Source organism: Falco peregrinus, chromosome 2, assembly GCF_023634155.1.
Source record: "Falco peregrinus isolate bFalPer1 chromosome 2, bFalPer1.pri, whole genome shotgun sequence".
NCBI lineage: Eukaryota > Metazoa > Chordata > Aves > Falconiformes > Falconidae > Falco > Falco peregrinus.
In genome coordinates this window covers 22,553,746-22,574,247 of record NC_073722.1, presented here as the reverse complement: position 1 = coordinate 22,574,247, position 20,502 = coordinate 22,553,746, and the positions used below count along the sequence as shown (strand labels likewise).

Sequence of the window (20,502 nt, the reverse complement as noted above, 5' to 3'; positions counted from 1 at the left end):
CAATGAACAGTCCTTTAGATTTACATCGTAATTGGTATTTCAAGGAAGAAGTATGAAACACAAAAGTGAATTGCTACCTCATCATAAAGCAGTTCAGCTGCAAGTAGAACAGAGCTTACAGTTTAGATCTGTAAAATGGCATCTTTGTTAAAATCTGTTATCAGCCAGCAGAAAGTATCATTTTGAGGCTTTTTAATGTTTAGTTTTTGCACCACAAGTACAATTAAAGCACACCTTTCAATAATTAAAAAGAATTGCCTAATAAAAATCTGAAGACTTCTCTAAGAAGCTTGCTCTTCACAAGCTGTTTAGGAGATTTCAAAAAGCTAAAAACCAAAACAACCACCACCACAAAGAACAACCAAGCAGATAGAACACCTTAAGTATTTTTGGGATCTCTGAGAACAGAGATGGAAACGTATGCCCTGCATAACGCATTCTGATAAGAAAGGATATTTCATGGTCCAGCTTTGAAGCTTAACCCCTTCCTTTTATGGGTTTACATGCTAAACCTCCATGAAGATCTCTGGGTGCATTTTCCCTCATTCCATCTTACAAGCCAAATTCTCTCAAACATGCTTCTACCCATTAATGGACTACACCAAGCACCAACGTGGTCCTGCACTAACAGCCAAAAGCAGTACAGAAATTAAAGCTTGAAATACAGTATGCTCCAAATGATGACTTCTAAGGAAGACAATTTTTATTAATTTAGCCTTGCATTTCAAAACTGATCCCATCATACATAAAACCCATGGCACAGAAGTAACCTGGTGCTGATCTTGCTACTTCTCATGTCAAAAGGTACTTGGATGTATGAAATCACACAGAATGTGGTGGTTTATTTTAAGCATCAAAACTCACCAGATCATGTTGTGTAACAAAAGAAAAAAGGAAGATCTGTTTTAAGCAAACTTGTGAAAATATTTTACCTCAAATATTCCCGTTCTCTGAACCTCTCTCCCTTTAAATTCCTAAGTCCACAAAGGAGTATTTTAAATTTAAGTACCTCCCAAAAAAATAAAGAAAAACAAATCTTGCAGCAAGGGTATGAAGACTAAAATTCAGAAGAGGTAGAAAGTAAATTTTCACACAACTTTCATCAGCTGAAAATAAAAGTATCAACACAATACTTTATCAGATCTTGATCAGAGAACAGCATGTTACCAGAACATGCCATAATGTCATACATAATATTTTATGTTTAGATTTGATTAATTAATTCAAACTGCTGTTTACCTGCAGTGATTCCTTTGCATCAAAAAGCAAGCCAAGCCATGAACGGGTTTGCACTCTGACACTATTTGCTTGTTCACTTCCATATTATTTACCACACCACAAATTCTTACCAAAACGCACATAACATTAAGGGAGAATACTCCAAAATCCCCAACATCCTAGCACAAGCACTCTTAGCTTGGACTTAAGCAATTGACTTATCACATCAAAATGACATTAAGGCTTGTTTTCAACATACACATAAAGTGGGTTACTGAAATGTCATAAAGGCACATCTGCTGAAACTGAAAATGTCTAGGAAATACACCCGTGGCAGGGAAAGTATAAACAAATTGTACAGCAGGTATTACAGTTGTGTTGTAACAGTAAAACAGTTTCATCACTTAATCAGAATGACTTGCTTCATAAATGGTTAGTTCATAAAATGATAAGTTTTCTTCCTTAACATCATTTTCTTCTCATAACAAGTTTAGCATGAGGCAGAAGTAGGCTTTTTCTCATGCATTCATAATCAGATGGGCTTTGGTGTTCATGTTTAAATGCAATGGAAATACAGAATTCAGTAAAGCTGTTCAACATTTAAAATAAAAGCTGTAAGGTAAACTTATTATTTCTCAACCTTCCCCCAAAAAACTGGCTTGCAAAATTATATTCCGTTATTTAGATACAAAGCGAGGAGGCTGCGTTGTGTTAAATCATTTTAGTATTTGCACATCTTTTCTTGAAACGCTTTACAGCAACCTCAGATCTCCACGCAGCCAATGCAGGATGTTAAGAGGAAAAAAAAAAAACAAAAAAAGAAGCACAAAGGAAACGAAAAATAACAAAACAAACCCAAACCCCCATGAAATAAAAGTATTAATAAATCTATTAGATCATTTAGTCATTTTTATTATTTTTTTTTTAACGCTTACCACACGAACACAAAAAAATGGGGAGGAGGCACCATAAATACTATGTTAAAATATACCCACCCCTAGCCGAAAGCTTTTTAGTGTTGATAATTTTGGCAGCATACTCTTGTCCGGTGGTGATTTTCATACACCTTCTCACGACGGAGAACGCCCCTCTGGAAACCAACAAGCGGACAAAGTGTCAGTCCGACTGAAACATCTCACTCCCACCGTCGACACGGGGAGGGGTGTTCAACACGTTTCAGCGAGATGTGATGTCGGCCGAATTAAGAAGAAATTAAAAAAGGGGGGGGGGGCTATTTTCAGAGAGTGCCGGTCACTATTAGTTTTAGTCACTAAAACGGTGAACTCCGGTCTGAAAGGCGGGTGCAGGCGATACCCTCGCGGTTGTACGGGCTGGGCGCAGGGAAGGCACGCTTCGCTACCTCACACACGGCGGGGAGAGCGCGGCCGCGGCCCCGGCCTCGGCCGCCCCCGGTGACACCGGCGCCCCGCCGCCCGCCCCCGCCGGGCGCCAACATGGCGATCGCGGCCGAGAGCCGGCGGCCCCGGCCTCGCGCCCCTTCCCGCCCCGCCGCCGGGGGGCGCGCGACCCGCCCGCCCTCACACACCGGGGCGCCCCCCGCCCCGCCCGCCACAGCCGTCACCATTAAATATCATAAATAACCCTCGGGCATTCCCCGCGCCTCGGCAGGCCGAGGGCTGCCCCCCAACGCCCGCTCGGAGTCTCCCGTACCCCGTGGGGTCAAGCGGGTGCCGAGACCGATCCCCCGCCCCACAGATAACGCCCGGGTTGCGGGGAGCGGGGCCGCAGGGCTGCAGCCCGGGCGCTGCCCCCGGTGCCCGCCGGGCTCCCAGCATCGGTCAGGCGGCCCCTGGGGCTGAGGCACCGAGTCCCCCCAGCCCGCGGTGCCTTCCCACACCGCCCGCCCCGGCAACGGCGGCTCCCCGCGCCGCTCCCTCAGCGGCGGGGCGCGCCCGGCGGGCTCCCCTCCGTCCTTACTTCCCGAGCTCCTCAAAGAGCTGGTACTCGTCGGTGAAGCGTGTGCAGGTGGTGGTTGAGGCCATCATGAGGACGGGCGGCCGCCGGTACCTCCGGCGGCCAGGGACGGCGAGGCGGTGACGGCTGAGGGGCTGTGAGGCGAGGCGAGGCTCCGCGCCGGCTTCTCCTCCTCCTCCTCCTCCTCCTCCTCTCGTGACGGGGCTGCCTCCGCGCCCTCCTCCCCGCCAGCTGGCGTGTGCTCCCCGCGCAGGTCTTCGGTCTTTCCTCTCCCCTCCCCTCGCCCTTTAGGGAGGCAAAAAATAAACGAGCGCCTCGCCGCTACCCTCCGCCGCCCGCTGGCGCCGAAAGGGAAAGCAAAACCGGGGCGGGGGGCGCGGCGCCGCCGGCCCAAGGGGCGCCTCCGCCTTCCGCTCCCCCCCCCCGCGGCGACAAGCAGCGGGGCCGCCGCGTCTCCCGGTGCCGTGCTTCCCCCTAGCGACCCCAGCCCGCCGCGGCTCTCCCCCCGCCCCCCCGGGGCCGCTGTGGCGAGGGGACCCTCACACACCGGGAGCGGGGCGGGGGAGCCCAGCCCCCTTTCCGCCCGGCGGCGGGAGGCGCTCGCCCGCCCTGAGGAAACGGATGCACCTGCGACCCGCTCCTCAGCGGCCGCCTGACGTCACAAACCGCCCGGGCGGGGGCCGCGGCCGGGGCGGGGGCGGGGGCGGGGGGGGGCAGCGGCGCCCCGCCCAGCTCCCCCCGCCCCGTGGCGTCACGGCGGCCCGGGAGGGGCCGGGAGAGGAGGGGGGAGCGCGCGTGCGCCCGGTCGCGCGTGGGGCGGCAGCGGCCGCCCAGTGGCCGCCGCACCTGCGGGGCTCGGGTTTGCACGGTGAAGGGCCCGGCTCCCCCGGCGCCGTGCTGAGGCGGCGCGGGAGGACGCGCTCCCCCGAGGGCAGCGGGGCCGCAGGTGCGGCCAGGCCGGCGGCGGGACCCCGGACGGGGAGCAGCGGCCGCTCGGGCAGCGCCGGCACGGAGCGTTCCCCCGCAGCGCCCCGCGCCTGGCCAGCCGGCTGCCGCAGCACACAGCACCCTGACAGCGCGCTGCGCACCTCCGGTTTGCCGTGAGCCCGGTGGCGTGCCATGGTGTAGGGTCACGCCAAGCGAAGCCGGATTTGCATGCCCCTTGGCACTGTCGGTGGCAGCTCCAGCCCACCCTGGCGGTGGGCCACCCTCCGGCTGGGGGCACCCGGGCTGGGGGATGAAAAGCGGGAGCAGCACAAGGGGGGTCGCTGAAAGTGGGTGTCCCTGGAGGCGACGGCAGCTCGGAGAGTCGTCGAGATGTAGACGTTGGCCAGAGCTTCGAGGAGACGTTTAGCCAGGGGTGCTGCAGGGGTGCGTGGCACACTGGCCCCGCCAGGGCAGAAGAGCAGCGCTGGATGTACTGCACGGATAGATGGGAAGAGTTGGGAGCACAGAGCAGGGAGCACGTGTGCGGTGATGAAGATAAAATGCAATAGTAAACAGCTGTCTCAGTTCTTTGACCTTGGGCTAATTTCTGTCCCAAATAAGGGCAGGCTTGTCTGTTAAAATAGCACGCAACCGCATCATCCCAGCCCACAAATGTACACCGTGTCGGGGGCTACCAGGCCTCTGCACTGTGCTGACGTTTAAGAGAGAATTCTGCAAGATACTTTAAATGTGTTTGATTTTGAAGCCTTCAGAATGTAATTGTTTTAATGTTCTGAAAGCAATACCAAAAATGCTGTTAAATAAAGTGTTTGTGTGGTGGAATTTGGGGGGTGGAAGTGAAAAATGTGTGTATGTTTACATTTGGCTTATCCATAAAATTTCCTTCTGAAATACTAGAGTGGCAAATGACAAAATGCTAGTTTTTGGAGCTATAACAGCTTTCAAAACCAAAACTCTCTATTGCCCAACTTTTTTCTTTAAAAAGCTTTTCAAGTGTATATTATATATGCCACCAGTGTCTCCGTAACTTCACTCTTATTTCTGGCCTAGGTTTTGCCAATGGTTATTTGCTTCACTTTGGGCAAGTTTTATCATTTCGGTTTTATTCCTTTCTGATAAACTAAGCGGTGGTGATATAAGTAATGAGTTAAATTAACATCCGCACAGTGCTTTAAGCATTTGAAGTGTTGACTATGTGAGTTTGTGGTACAACGGGAGCTTCACTAAAAAAGGCAGCATATAGCTCAAGTATGAGTAGGCAGCCTAAAGCACCTAAATCCTTATTCTGATATGTGACCAGACATTGCATACAAAATACATCCACAAAGGTTTCTTTTACTGTAAAGCCCCAGTTTCTAGAATTGGGCTCCAGAGCTGTGATCTTGTAGGAAGAGTTAAAAAAACCCACCGACTCTTCCCTAAACTTAACGCAAAAGCCTGTGCGTGTACTATGTGAATGCGTAAGCCTGTGTACAGGGCTAGTTTTCCTCTGGGTGAGGCAGCTGCACCTCATACAATCACTAAAGTTGCAGCATAAAGGCAGCAGCAGAGGAAGCCTTTGAAACTTGTGAGCAAGTACAAAGCGTTTACTTGGTAAGTTCCTCTCCAGGGAAACATTATGTGCAGCAGTGCGAGTACGAAAAGACTGGAGGATGTTTCAATTTAGACCAGCAAATTTACACAGAAGCAAGAATTAATCTGTTCTCAGACCAGTGAAGGGAATGTGCCTTTAAAAGTATGCAGAATGGTAGCATATTTTTTAGTTCCCTCTAACAAAAATATAACATGCGAGTTCTGCATAATTTTGTATATATCTGCATAAATAACGCAATCAGCAGTACCAAAACCCCAGAGTGGTCTGATGATTGTGCGTATTTATGGGGGCCTGTCTGCTGGGTTCCTTATCTATATGCACATAGACATTAAAAAATTAAACATATTCCCCTGTCCTATGTCATTGTTTCTTACTAGTATGTTCTGACAACAAGCATTTGGCCAAAGTATCTGTTCGTACTGTGCCATACATTTGTTATATAATAATAACATTTTTAGAAGAAATTATTAAAGTTACTCTTTTTTTCTTGCTGTTGTTGTTGTTGGGTTTTAAATGACATTATAAGGATGCATGATCCAAACTCAGATTTCATAAAAAAAGAATTAATTTTTATTTTTTTCCCATTTCTCAGTTGGGGGGGGGGGGGAAGTCCAAGAAGGGCCAAGGAGTTCTGACAGAAATATCAAGCATGACTTTTATTACAGGAGCTAAGGAAAGAAAATAGAAAATAACTGTTTACAAGATCAGTATCGTAAGTCTTGGAGAATTTCCACAAGGAGAGACACTAGGGAAGTGATAAATAGCTTGGAAACACTTCAGTTTAGAGTTTTTTTTTCTTTTTACCACAATCATCTCTTAAATGTAGTTCACTCTTGAGCTGAAACAAAACCACAATTTGTAGCTGCCGTTTAAGCACTCCATACATTTTCCAAATTCTTCCTGAGCAGACCAAAGCAGCCAGAATGGCAGCCAAGGACCTGGCCTGCTAGGTTAACTTCTAAAAGCTGGTTAGACCTTCACGTTTCTATTAAGGCCACAGAAACAATTAATCTGTGGTTGATCTAGTGCAGGGATCATCAAACTAGGGCTTGTGGGCTGGATACGGCCCCCCAGGGTCCTCAATCCGGCCCCCGGTATTTACAGACCCCCCCCCGCCCCCCCCCTGCCGGGGGCTGGGGCGGGGAACCAAGCAGCCGCAGATGACTGCCTGCCACTTCATCCGCACGCCGGCCCCCTGGTTAAAAAGTTTGAGGACCCCTGATCTAATGGATGCAGAAAGTCAGATCTCAATAATGAACTAAAAAAAGGCTTCAAAACCATCCTGGGGCACATTTCCCCAGAAGTGTTTTATTTAAGAGAGCAGCAGGCAGTGCAAGTCTTTATGAAACTGAAGAGCTGTTCCTCTGAAGTTCCTGCAGTTTAACAAAATGTTACAGCTCAGTGGAATGAGTTATGTATTCAACTTCAGAATCTGAAACAACATTTATTGTGGCAAAGGAAATTGTATTTATTTTAAGAGTTTGCTATCCAGCAAGGTCTTTGCTTTATATGGCTTTATTTTTAGATAGCCAAAGTGAGGTTTTCATTTTATTTCTGGTCTTGCAAATAGATATTTTCAATTTGCTTACATTTTGAAGGAGTCAAGAGTTTTCAAAAGGTCACTCATGTAGACTTCTCATTATGAGTACTGCTAGGAATATTGTCTATTTAGTTTGTGAGCAAATGCAACAGCCATTTGCAGCAGAGGTCTAGACAGAAAATGGCCTGAAAACCTGAGTAATCTTAGATTTCGATAAATACTTGCTTTACGACCAGACGGTCTTGAACAGAAATCCTTGGGCCTTCCCAAGGTCACACATATTCTTGTGGCAAAGCGCTTATTGCCTTGGGGCAACTGATCAAAAACACTGGAGCAATTACAGGTACATCACTGCAGTAAAGCTGAAAAACTGCAATGTGATCAATAAAATACCCCCATCTTGTTGATTTAAAGTGTGATCCAAATGCCTCCTTCACAGCATGTTCAAAGTACTGTTGTTTTTCCATGGAGGCTTGCGCTGATAATGCATGGCAAGCATGCCTGAACCGGACGAGGGGGTCGTGGGCTTGGTCTAAGGAGCATCAGGGAGGGGAAGGAAGTGGAGATCTATGGGGTAATGCACCAACGCTAAACGTTTCTGCTGGCACCATCAGCAGGGAGAGCGGTGGGGAGGAGTACAATGGAGAAGTCAGAGGAGAGATGTCAAACCAGAAACAGAAAGGGAAAAGAGTGCTGTGTGGGAGGAAGGGAGAGGTGTTAGACAGCAGATGGAAAGGGGAAATTAGACCGACAAACCTGGGGCTGCTGAAGTTACGGGGCTTGTGTAGTGAGATGAGAAGAGAGACAGAGAGTAAATGAGTTTTGTAACTGGAATGGAGAATAACAGAAACATAACAAATGAAGAAGGCAGGGAACAAAGGGAGAAAACTTTTTCTCAAGAAAAGGAGTAAGTAAAGGGAAATTGAAAGAAAGTAAAACAGTTGTTGGGCTCAGAAACAGAAATAATCAATGTGAATGTTTTTCAATAGAAAAACGAGCATCTGAAGACAGCAGGAAAAATGGAGAGAGGTTAGTCAATGAAAGATCAAACAGGTATGTGGAAACAATGAAAGATGTAAGAACAGGATAAAAGAAGGATCAACTGTGAGAAATCACACAGAAGGCAACATGGGCTTACAGTTCATTGTAACAGTTTGAACTGGAGGCAACAGATTTCAGGCCAGTACTGGGTTATCTGTTGCACCATACACTGTCCCTCTCTTTTGTTTGCTCATTGGAACTGCTGGACTTTCCTAAGTAAAGCTGGGGATGGAGGGGTGGGGTGGGGTGTGGGTGCATGACACCAGAAGCACTGGTAACACCACCTAGTCGGCATGCCAGAGACTCAGTCCTTGCAGCTTCTCATTCCCAAGTGGATGATGGTGACCTAAGGTGTGTCCTAACGTCTCGTGCTGGAGCAGCTCCTCCCAAACACCTCCTGCTCAGTGCTAATGCCAGAAACCGGTGCCATTCCCAGACACCCCATGTCTCCAGTGAGACATAAGAGCAGTGGTGGAGCTGCTGAGCAACCTGCCCTAGGGCTTGTTTTCTTTCCATGGAGAAGTTCTCTTGCTCAGTCCCTTGCTGCAGTTGTTCCACCATGTCTGCATAAGCACTCAGAGAAGTAGATCCTTGATGGTTCCCCAAAGAAAATTAATTATTTATCCATTATTTACACTTCTGGCAAGCACCTTACTACCTGACTATGGCAGTGTGTGTGCTTGCTCTTACTCTCCTGATGGAGCACTCTTACGTAGGATTAATTTACTCTTCAGTGAACCAGAAAGATGTTGGCAGAATAACTGATTTGATAGCTCAGTGATTCTGTCACGCTCTTGGTATGCAGGAGAACAAAACCTCTCTGGCCTAAAAAAGCATTACCCTTGACAGACTAGAAGGCATTGCTGGCCATTTAACTCCTACCTCTAGAAGCATTACAGGGAGAACTAGGTGAAAAATTCATGCGTTTGGGGGGGGGGGTGGGGGGTGTTTAAGCTTTTTGTGTGTGCATGCCAGGGACAAAAATACAGGCTTAGCAAAACTGAGATGTTTTAATTTGTTTGCATTGGAAAGGAAACAGAAATGCTCTAATAAGATCCAAGTTTCATCTCAGAATTTTAAGTAAAACATTTTCCTTCTTTTTTATTTGAAGGTATTTTTAATTAAGAATGTTCCTTTAAAATAATGCTTTTGAAGAGAGCGATTTTTTAATACGCTTGTCCTGGTTTTGCTTTAATTTTGAGCTGAGTGATTTGTATTAATTCCTACCAAACAAAATACTACAATATTTACACAGCAGCTTCTTACAAGCAAGTAGTGGAGTCAGCAACACTGCAACGATTATACCTTTTGCCAGTGACTTGCATAATCGATTTGAATGATAGATATTATTTAAAAAAAATATTCAAGCTGTGAATGAATTTGTGGATGGAGCAAAGACTGGAAGGTGAGAGGGAAGAGCATAGCCCAGAAAAGCATGCGGAAGGCTGCTGTTTTAGGCACTTACTGACTGAAACCATGTCAATGGGATGCCAAATTCAGGATTCAGTGACAAAGTCGGCAAACATCACTGCTCTAAGCAATAACATTTTGAGTCTTCAGATCTAAGGGAAGACCAGTGGTTACTGGTCAACCTTACTCTGAGCTGACTAAGGACTCATTCCAGCAGCTACTAAAGGTAATGGGATTCTTTTTTCAGCAGATCACCTGGTGGACATGATAAAGGTAACAGCTCAGACAAGGTGAGCTGTAAATATCCTTAGGCAGGCACGCTAGCTTACAGTCTGCCAAGATTACTGCTCAACCTCAAAAGTCATTTCGTAGGAGAAGACCAAAAAGATTTTCCCAGACTACGCTTTTTTTTTTCCTGGGCACTAGAGCCACAAGAGCCCCCAGACTGAATTCTGTAAGACCTCCCTAGGCTGTAAACTTCTTATCTGTATTTGCTATGTACAACAAGAGGAAACTATACCTTGGGGTGCGCACACATAGGCACAGGTAGGCTGCAGTTAGCCAGTACAGTGACGAACAGATAAGCATAAAAAAAGAAATCAAATTATGAAAATTTTCCATACAGCAAAAATATCTTTGATGTTAATTTCAAGAATTAAAATTGAATGATTCCAAGGTGCCATGAAAGTGGTCTGGATTTTCCTCCCCATCAGCTGGCTAACATAGTTTACATTTAATAAATTTTAAGACTTTCTTTGTTCAGAGCTGCCAACATTAACAAAAAACTGCTCTGGTCTGAAGTACAGATGTGACAAATACAGACATAACTGTTACAAATTTCTCTGGAACTCATATAGACCCAGACCTCATTAAATTCCTCCCCACTCTCCTTTGAGGAGAAATGGGAAAGAGATCTCCAACATGGAAGAATCAGCCTTAGGTAAGATGCCAGGGAGATTCATCACGTTGACAAAGCTCCTGCCAAGGAAAGGTAAAGGAAGAAAACCAACAAAACTCACCTGATCAGACTCCAGAAAATAAAGTTACTTTTGGAAAACTGCTCATGAAATCTTGTCTGGACAGGGGTATAGATCTGTTCCCCACAATGCTCATTTCACATGTAGGAGCAGTTGAACTACTTCAGGGAAACTAGCATTGACAAAAATAAGCAGATCAAGCATTAAAGTGAGACGCAGCTTTAGGGTCATTGCAACCTAACTTGTGGAGTTTCAGGAGGGGTCAGGCCCACGAAGTGTGAGCAAAAAGCCCCCTGATTTAGGAGGTGGTATGCCAGAGAAGGTGGCATGTGTGACAGGAGCCGAAGGAGTGGAGAAGGGACATCCTGACAGCGGAGTGCTGGCTCCGACGCACCTCTCTAGCTTCCTTCTGCCACTCTTCGAGGGGGCTCTTTGACTGATGGACTTCTGTGGTTGCTTTCCAAATGTTTCTGGAAGTTTTAGCACCAGCCTTGAGCCCTGTATGATCGGATGACTCAGAAAAGATAAATATATCTCCTTCCAGAGTTCCCAGCGGTTAGTTACTTCTGGTTCAGTGGTGACAGACTCTGAGAAATACATGCATTTCTCTGGCGTGGTAAGAGGTCTCATTTTAATGTTACCTTGTCATGTAAATTCAAGAGAAGTATATGCATCTGGAAATTCTGGCTATGAAAACTTCAGTATCATCAAGACTGTGAATTAACTATGATCTTGGCTAACATACTCGATAGAAGCTCACAGGTCTACTAAAGTAGAAAACACAGGAGCCTGCATTCACTTGTCTGCTGTGCTCCCCTTGCCTTACACAAGCTCCACAAAGCCACCGAGAAGACACACAACTCCAGAATGCTACAAACCCAGTGTGACTGTGTGCTGGGCTTATGAATCCAGTGTCACAGCTCCTGTAACAACTAGGACAGGGAGAGGCAGTGAAAAGGAATGGGAATAATGCGATGTGCTTCAGTTATTCCTAAGTCACCCAAAAGCCTGCTCGATATTATCACCAGTTATGACAAGGAGCAAACCCTGGCTGGTCTAACCAGGGACTGAAAGCCAAGGATATATAATAACAATTTAAGACATCTCTTCATTTATAGTAGAAATGTAGAAAAATATATAAATATTAGAAAGGTAGTAGAAATAGCATGCATTTAAGTTGTGCTGAATCTGCATTCTGAATGCTTTTTGGTGATTGTTTTGTAAATATTTTCAGGCATTTCCTACAACTAATGAGGGAGAAGACTCAAAGTAATGTCATCTGCGTACATTTTAGATTCAGAACATCCTTTTGATGAGGAAAGTTTAAGAAGGAAATTAATAACAACGTCCCCTGCTTCCCAAACACAGGCATTCCCAGCACTGGAGATGAAAAGGCTTTCCAAGAGGAGCAGAGATCAGAACCAAGCAGTAACGGAGCTGAGAAAAGAGGCAGACTTGAATTTTAAGGGGGAAATAAGTCAATGCTGAGATTTTAGAAGGAGGGGAGCATTCTCAGAGTGGTGAGAAAAGGGAAATATTTTGATGGCAATAGTTTGGACAGATTGAACCAAAGAGGGGAGAAAAGGTTTGGTCAGAAAAGGGAAAGGTCTTGAAAGAACCAGAGCACAGGCTAGTGTCAAGACACTAGTGTTGACTGGGAAGAAGGCTGACTTCTGAGAAAAACACAGTTGTAAGACTCGGGGAGGCTTTACATTTAAGTAGAGGAGAAACGCAGAAACTGATTTCATGACCTAGACAGCAGGGAGTGCTAATAGTAAGAGAAAAATGACAGGAAATAAGAACAAAGAGATGTACAACTTCCAAACAGCTAGCCTGTGGGGTAGTAACTTTGTCACAATGCCATTTCTTACGTCTTCCCAATTACACTCAGCGTACTCCAGAATACTCAGAGGAAAAATACATTCTTATTTACTGGCCAAAAAATATCAAGTAAAAGCAATTCCTTGAATAAAGTGCAAATTGTCTAAATCAGTTCACTGGAGCAAAACTATTTGAATAAGGGAAGTTTTGGTTTCTTTTCAAGTGGAATTGCTTTGCAAAATGTACATCGGTAATACAAGAAACCCCTTTTTTCTTCCTTTTTGTTTTTGTTTTAATCATTTGCAAGAGTGCTAGCATTTCCCAACATTTCCTTTACCATGTTATCTTGAGCTCCACAGAACGTGTGTTGTTGTAGTGCAAAAGATCTTGATAAAGGCACAGCTGTGAATGTGACCGCAGTGTTTCAGTTCTATGTAACATAGAATCACAGCATCATTTCAGTTGGAAAAGACCTTTGAGATCAAGTTAAACCACTAACCCAGCACTGCCAGGCCCACCACTAAACTGTGTCCCTAAATGCTGCATTTACACGTCTTGTAAATACTCCAGGGATGGTGATGCCGCCCCCTCCCCGGGCAGCCTGTGCCCGTGCCGGGCCACCCTTTCCCTGAAGACATTTTTCCCTGATATCCAGCCTAAACCTGCCCTGGCGCAGCCTGGGGCCGTTCCCTCTTGTCCTGTCGCTTGTTTTCCTTGCTTTTACAGTACAAAGGGCTACTATAAAGCTCTTTACTGTTCTCTGTTTATTGAGGGAATTAAAGAGGAACCTGTCAGCTCTCTGCTTACGTTCCCTCTGGATATACATTGAAGTGCAAAGAGTTTGTGTCTTTCTGACATTTGGTTCAACTGTGGGCCAGTGTCTTCTCCAGCCTAGCCTTTCACCATCCCCTTGCCTGAAATGCAGAGAGACATTTCACAGTGGGACATTTGACCAAATGAGAGAATCCCCAGGCTAGGGGCACAATCAGCAATTTCAGTATCCTTTTTTCTGCTCACCTTTGCTATTCCGAAGCAGCGTGGGCAGTTCATGGAAGGAGTGAAGGCAGGCAGGCCCTTCCCTTACAGCCATTCAAACACAGTCCATGCCGGGAGGGACAAGAGCAGCTCCCGTGCAGCGGCCCTTCGTTGGATGGAGCAAAAAAAGGGTGACTTTAACCTGAAGTCAATGCCATACATGAGCTCTGCTGCAGCCAGGATTAACGGGCAGCTTTATTAGAAGACTGTTTGGAAAGAGCAAACAATAAACCAGTAACCGGATCCAACAGCTACTGTCTCAGGGCACATACGTACCTGCACAGCACCATCTGAGTGCTCAGAGGCTGTGGCTCACCAGGTTCAGGTGGGATGGACACCCCTTGGTTCCGTTATTCCAGCGAACAAAGCTGTTTCAAGTAGCTTTCGGAAATACTGCGTTGCAGGAAGGAACTTTAACTCAGCCTGGGTCTGTATCAGCTTTGCAGCACCATCTTCCTTTCAATGTGTTGGCACTAAATAACTTGTCTAAATAAGAAGATAGATTTTTTCAAACTTGGACCACTAGTTTTCTTTTGGAACTTTGAAATATGATGGATGTGCTACTATCATTTTTATTTCAAGCAACATTGATGGCCAATACAGGGCATGGAAACCTGCTGAATTAGATTAATCTCCTTAATTGTATCTAAGTTTTGGCTCAAGTAGCTATTTTTATAGTAATTATTATGAAATATAGTGTGATTCATACCCCAAGTAATGATTAGACATATGCAATGTTTTCATCTATGCTGTATGTATACCTTTACTAGTTATTTTGTCTGTAAATACAGATTTAACACCTTAGTCACCAGAATTAATTAACTATCTTAATTTTATCTATTTTTGCTTCCCTGACTACATTTTACCACACTCATAGTACTGGTTATTGGCACAGAACAGTACCAGAAGTGCAGTGATAGCCGCAGTCTGTACTGCAAGATCTTGATAGTTTAAGATCAACAGGAATTACTCGTGTACAGTCTGTTTTCCCCCCTCACTTACACTGTGTGGATGTTCAACACCATCTCCTCCAGCTGACACTGGAGGTAAGCTCCTTCCCTATCCTGACTTCTATCTAGGGAATCTTTCTGATTCAGAATTGTCTTTCTATTTATTAAAATTAAAATAATAAAATAAAATAAAATAAAATGCCTGGTAAAATCCAGAGGAAAACAAAAAATGGTATTTCCTGGATGGTATCCTGCAGAGAAGTAGCTTCCATGGGAAAACCATCTTTCCTTCAGCTCATGTTTTTCCTCTGTGATTCCATCTTCCACTGCTAAGTACCACAAAGGAGAAAAGAGCACCTAAATAGCTTACTCACCCTGGAAGGCTCTTCTGTCCCAGCCGTAGTCACGGCCTAGCTAAGTGTTCCTTCTTTTGAACCACAGTACCAGACGGCCCAGGAACAGTCTGGGATTTTAACACTCTGTAAGCTAGGTTCCCAAAATAGCATCTGAGCGGTGTCACAACCAACCTCCCTCGCGCTCTGTGCAAACAAGTAACCTGGCTACAAAATTATCGTTGGAAATCACTGGTCCATTCACCTCTCTCATAAATTTTGGCCATAAAATGCCAGAAATCAATTAAAATATGATCGACACATGAAACGAAGTATATATAAACCCAGCAGGAAATGGTAACGGATACTAATAGGCAACAGACAGACAATAATTCCATGCATTCACCAGCGAGAAGGCTTGGCTTGCCATACCCTGGGAAAACCAGGGTTCGGTAGTACATACAGAGAGAAGTTGTAGCTCGATGTGCTATCACTGCAGGCTGCAATGCAGAGTGGAAAAAACACTAACGGAGCGGAAAAAATGACATCAGACATAGGAAAAAAAATCCCATATTTAAACAACATTTAAAGGTAACTTTCAAATATTTTAAGGTATTTACGATGTAAACAGCATTGAAAGATTTAGACAGCATTTAAAGTATTTTAAAAGTTTTTGAGGTATTGTAAAAGAATACATTTATACCAGTATAAATTCAAGGTAATCGAGAATTAAGAAATCATAGGAGTATGGGTGAACTTTGCAGGTCTGATAAACTCTGTCCTACAGTGAGATGGGTGACAAAGTAAGTTTGTCCCCTATTGGAACCCTTCGATACTACCACAACAGAAACATGAAATAGCGTTACTTCTCAGAGGAACTGCTATATCCCTCTTCCTTCTCATGCAAGTGACATTAAGGAAGAGCAGTAACAATGCAGAAAAACTATACTATTAGCAAAAAGATGCATTCAAGAGAAAAATCATTTCATCTGATGTGTGGGTGTAGGAAAGCATGCCCATACTTTATTGTAGGAGAAGATTCTGGTATTATTTGCCACATCGTGATTGCAAAATATTCTAATGAATAGATTAATAGTCCGGAAATATTTGTTTAAACATAAATATATCTCTATCTATATATTTATGCATACTGATATAGATGTACACACACAGATATAATGGACAAGAGATTCTAGTTCTCAATAATTAACTGGATACATGTGGAAGACATCTGGACCACCCAAATTCCTGCTTGGTTTCTACAATGTCTTGTTCCTTTCAACAGTTGCTGAATCCTAAGTTATCACAGCTTTTTAGGCGTGCTTGCTGTAATTACTGTGGTGCTGGGATGTTGTACATCCAATCTCTGTAAGCCCTTCAGCTGCTTCCTCTGGGTGCTTTAACAATGAAGGAACTGAAGTAGCCTTTCCTTTATTGGTATGAACCCTTCCCAACACTGCGCTGGGTAAGTCAAGGTTTTTATCATCACCTAGACAATCTAAAATGACAAGGAGTGGAAAATAATGTGGAGTCAGCGTGCCTGAGTATAGTAGCTGTTGCCAGATAAAAAGCAATTAAAAAGAGAATAACCCAAAATATCCTACCAGTTGCAAAACTGCTGCAGATGACGGAGGCAATCCATGCGATGGTTGCATATAGCTGTGTGTACGTAGGCTGTGTCTGGCTCCTGCGGGACAGCACATGCTGCTATACTCACTCTGTGTCAGGGGATAAATTCCTTTACGTGCAGGTCATGATGCTGCCACCGCACCCTGCTTCCCTCCCACGCTGCTTCTCCCACTCTCATTGCCTCTGGAAATGTAAGAGGTGGCTCAGCTGGAAGCAACTTCACATCTTTTTCTGCGCAAACATGAGGTTATTATGTGTTTGTAGGTAGCTGAAGTGTTCATGAGATTGCTTGTCTGAGAATCCTGGGTTCCGTCATTAAGGAGGCAGTTCTGGAGTGGCAGCCTTGATTACCCTGGCAGCAAAAGGTTACAGGTAATGCTGATCAAACAATTGCTGGCACCATGCATGTTGAGAGGTAACTTCACGGGCAGAGATTAAACCAAGAGGCACTGGAGCTGTGTGGTCTTGATCAAGAATTTTCATCTCTTTAAATATTACTGTACACATATAACCACAGACCTCTGGAGGGATCCTCCTGCTTACAGACTCTGTATTCTGCAGCATTTGGTGTATCAAAAGGAGAATAACCTCACAGCTAGAGGACAATAGCTGGGTTTCATCAGGAGAAGTTCCTTGTGCTGTACATGGCGTTAGGGAGGCCCAGCCTGCAGAATAACCAAGCACAGAGGCACTGCAAAGGGCCACCCCAGATAAAAGCTTCTCTCCTAATGGAGTGCAATATTCTCCCCTTCTGTACGGCAGGGGACATTTGTTAAATGTCACCCCATTTCTTTCTCTCTCTTTTTTTTTTTTTCCCTCTTTTTTTTTTTCCCCCCAAGTTACTTAAAAAATGTCAAACTGCATAGGTACGTGTGTATTGTCATTTACAAAAGTCGAGTTCCGTGCCTAATCCTAGTACGTGATTTGCATCAGTGTGTGTCACAGAGAGATTTCTGGTCATTCTTTCTCCTTAAACTGTATTCTGTTCATACTCATTCAAAGCCCATTTTTTTAAATAGAAAAAAAAAATTCAGAGATTTCACAAATCACCAAAACAGGCCACTTTGATTTTTTGGTCACTATTCGCAAGGCAGGTATTACAGAAAATCACTTTAAACTAGCCCTTAGAACAGCAGATCTGTGGAATGATTCACTTCCAGCTTATTTCAGCCAGAATTCAGATACATGAATTGATATCCCACCCCCCCTTTTAAATCCTATTTGAGTTTTGAAAGATCAGTAATTATTTAGACTTTGTTTCATGTTACATGTTGCCAACCATAGATTTGTTTGGGGGTTTTAATGTTGTTTTTAGAAAACAGAAGGTGTCAAACCCAAACTAGGTTTCATAACATTGCCATTATATAACCACCCAATTAGTAGCTTGTTTGCTGCTATTAATAGCAGCTTCCACATCTAAATCACTTTGTGTACTGCTACAATAACTGGCAAGAAGAGGCTTCACATTAGTTATTCATTCTCAGAAAAGAATAAATGAACTTCATGGAGATTTATGAGATGCAGCGTAATGTGCTGTTTATTAGCTGCCAGGCTGCTGCCTGTTCAAATGCTGTTTGCCTTTCTGGACTCACAAGGAGATGGTCAGAGACCGTGGACTGGTGCTGCAAGCCCTGTATGTATGTATATATGTATGTATGTATGTATATATGTATCATCTATCTATCTTACGTGCATCTCATATAGAAGGCTACCAGAGACAGAGCTTAGACCAAGGTGGTCTGAAGCCAGGAACTCTTTGAAGTCTCTTTCTCTGAAATAGTATCTAGAATTTGTTATGATGTTTCATGCTTACCTTGACATAATGTAATTAATCCTCCAGCGATGGCGATGCGCTGTGGTTCAGCTGGAATTCCACCCCACAGTGGGCTGTCATTGCCCTCCATGGCAGCTGTCTCATAATGTTGGCTGCTGCTGGCTGGCTGTTTGTCATGCTGCAACAGCTCCAGCACAGGCATATACATGGAGGAATCTGAACTCTTCCAAAAAAACTTGACTGGAGTTTTGATCATACTAAGCCACTTGAGCTACTGACCACAGAATCCGATCCAGGACTTTTTTTAACTTTCTGTACAAGGGTTTTTGGTTTTTTTTTGTTTTGGTTTTTTTTTAAGGGTGAGATCAGATATTATTTCTATTTTTGAAAAAAAAGCTGCTTTAAGAGGTGCAGCATGTGAGCTAGTTTGATCTTTCATTCCTCTGTTCCTGAATTCCAACATGGAATTGAAGAGATTTCTCCATGGCCTGATGACAACTTTCCACTCTTTGTCACAGAAATGTCCTTTTAGATCAGATCCCTCACCTGATATAAAGATGGGTCAAATTCAGATATGTATATGCTTCTAAAAGAATTTCTTCTCCTGAGGTCCATATTCTCCTCTCTTTGGATATCTCCACCGCTCCTGACTTTTAGACAGCGGTTTTGCATCTCTCGCGTGCTCCATCTCTTCACTGTTGTCATGCTCTGCGTTAGCTGCTGTCTATGGGGATGTAACAGTCTCTTCCACTCCTTTTCCCCAGGTACAAGTTGCTTCAGAATTAAGCATCTACTTACATCAGTACAAAATGAGTTGCATAATTGATGGGCTTGACTGATTATTGATTCAGGTTTCTGTTTCTGCTTCTGTGTGGCTTCCTTGTTGATCTAGTTGTTCTTCAGACTCTCTTTACTTGACCTACAGGCATATGTCCTCCCTGGGGAGGGGGGGGGGGGGGGGGGAAGAGAGATTTCCAGCATCAACAGCATGAGCTAGTGAAAACAGAAAAAGAACATGCACGTTCTTCCATGGGCATATTGAACCATGCAGCGTAAATCACTAACAATGTTTTTTCTTTGGTTTGTCATTTCATTTCCTCCTCCTATCGTGTTACTGCTTTCCCCTCTCTTACTGTAAAATATGTAAAGTTAATAACCAATGTAAAATGTAAAACTGAAACAGGAAATTGTGAAATGTGAAGTCTTTTTTTACATACCTACACAATCTCTAGCGCTCTGCACAAGTATAAATATTTTTCTAGCATTTTTCTTGCTATCGTGACAATGTATTAATTTCGTATGGTCACATATTAATCATACGTGTCAGTGAGAATCATGATATATTTGGCCTGTTCTTACATATTTATATACATGTAGAATACACGAGAGTCCCAGGTGATGGGCATACAATGATGGTGAATACGTGGCCTCTTCACCTGTCACACTTAGGGCTAACTCTGCATGAAGCCAGCTATGGCTCTTTTGGGTTGCTGGTGGGAAAGTGGAGAAAAAATGGTTGGGCTTAAGATGAGATTACAGCACTTTTTGTACTTTCACACTGAAGGTGCAACTACTCCACTGTGTGTAAAGGAACAAACGTACAAATGGCAAGCTGAAAAGCTGATATTGCCATTAATGGAATGGTATCTTTTGGTATCTAATGGAGAGAAAGCTTCCTTGTGGCACATAATTACTTCTCAGCCTGCTTACAGAACAGAACTAGATGCTGCTCCAGTGCCTGACGTGTTGCCCGCTGTTCATATTTCTGTCTTCCTGACTTCAGGACTAGGTAGAAAACAGTGGTCAAGTCTTCTTTCTGAAAATACTTTAAAAACTATTGTCTTGGTTTTGACAAATTTCCTCTAAAAAGGGGGCCAAAACTAAATTAAAAGCAAAAAAAGATTTGAAAACTAGATTTCAAAACTCAGTAAGCCATTCAGAACCGGAACAGTCTGAACAATTCAGAATACTGCCTGAGTTTCAAAAGAAACATTGCAGGGATCATATTAAATCAGTCTGCTATTCTCCCCATTTTGCTGGGGAAAAAAAAAAAAAAAAAGTGTCATTTTTATGTAGAATACCTGTGCATTATAAGCTTTAAAAATGGCTGGCAAAGTACTTGGCACAGAAAAGCAGGCTTCCCACTCCAGCCCAGCCAAGCCGATGCACCTTTGGTGTGGATCTGTCGAGTGAAAGACTTACAGAAAAATGACTGTGACCCATTTTGTTTTATAGAAAATGTGGATCTGATGCTCACATAAAGAATCATAGATTGCCTGAGTGCTCAAAGCTACTTAC

The 20,502-nt window shown here is 44.2% G+C and overlaps 1 protein-coding gene and 1 long non-coding RNA gene across 13 annotated transcripts in view; both read right to left on the bottom strand.

The window, feature by feature from the left end:
* CAMK2D (calcium/calmodulin dependent protein kinase II delta) overlaps positions 1 to 3,804 on the bottom strand; it is a 209,037-nt gene extending 205,233 nt beyond the window's left edge. For 4 of the 11 annotated variants that reach the window (XM_055796062.1, XM_055796064.1, XM_055796070.1 and 1 more), the window contains exons 1-2: positions 3,157 to 3,662; positions 2,214 to 2,308 (exon numbers count right to left, since the gene is read on the bottom strand). In XM_055796062.1, the coding sequence (XP_055652037.1) occupies positions 2,214 to 2,308; positions 3,157 to 3,224 (163 nt within the window). In that variant the 5' untranslated portion in view covers positions 3,225 to 3,662. Of the gene's footprint in view, positions 1 to 2,213; positions 2,309 to 3,156; positions 3,665 to 3,700 lie in introns of those variants that run through there. The other 7 variants (XM_055796063.1, XM_055796065.1, XM_055796069.1 and 4 more) reach the window with 5 other exon arrangements.
* Positions 3,805 to 6,304: 2,500 nt separating this feature from the next.
* The window catches only part of LOC114013786 (uncharacterized), a 31,325-nt gene continuing 17,127 nt past the window's right edge, over positions 6,305 to 20,502 (bottom strand). Inside the window, exons 6-7 of one of the 2 annotated variants that reach the window (XR_003556970.2) lie at positions 16,406 to 19,142; positions 6,305 to 16,299 (exon numbers count right to left, since the gene is read on the bottom strand). This is a non-coding gene — a long non-coding RNA (uncharacterized LOC114013786). Of the gene's footprint in view, positions 19,143 to 20,502 lie in introns of both variants that reach the window. The other variant, XR_003556969.2, reaches the window with a different exon arrangement.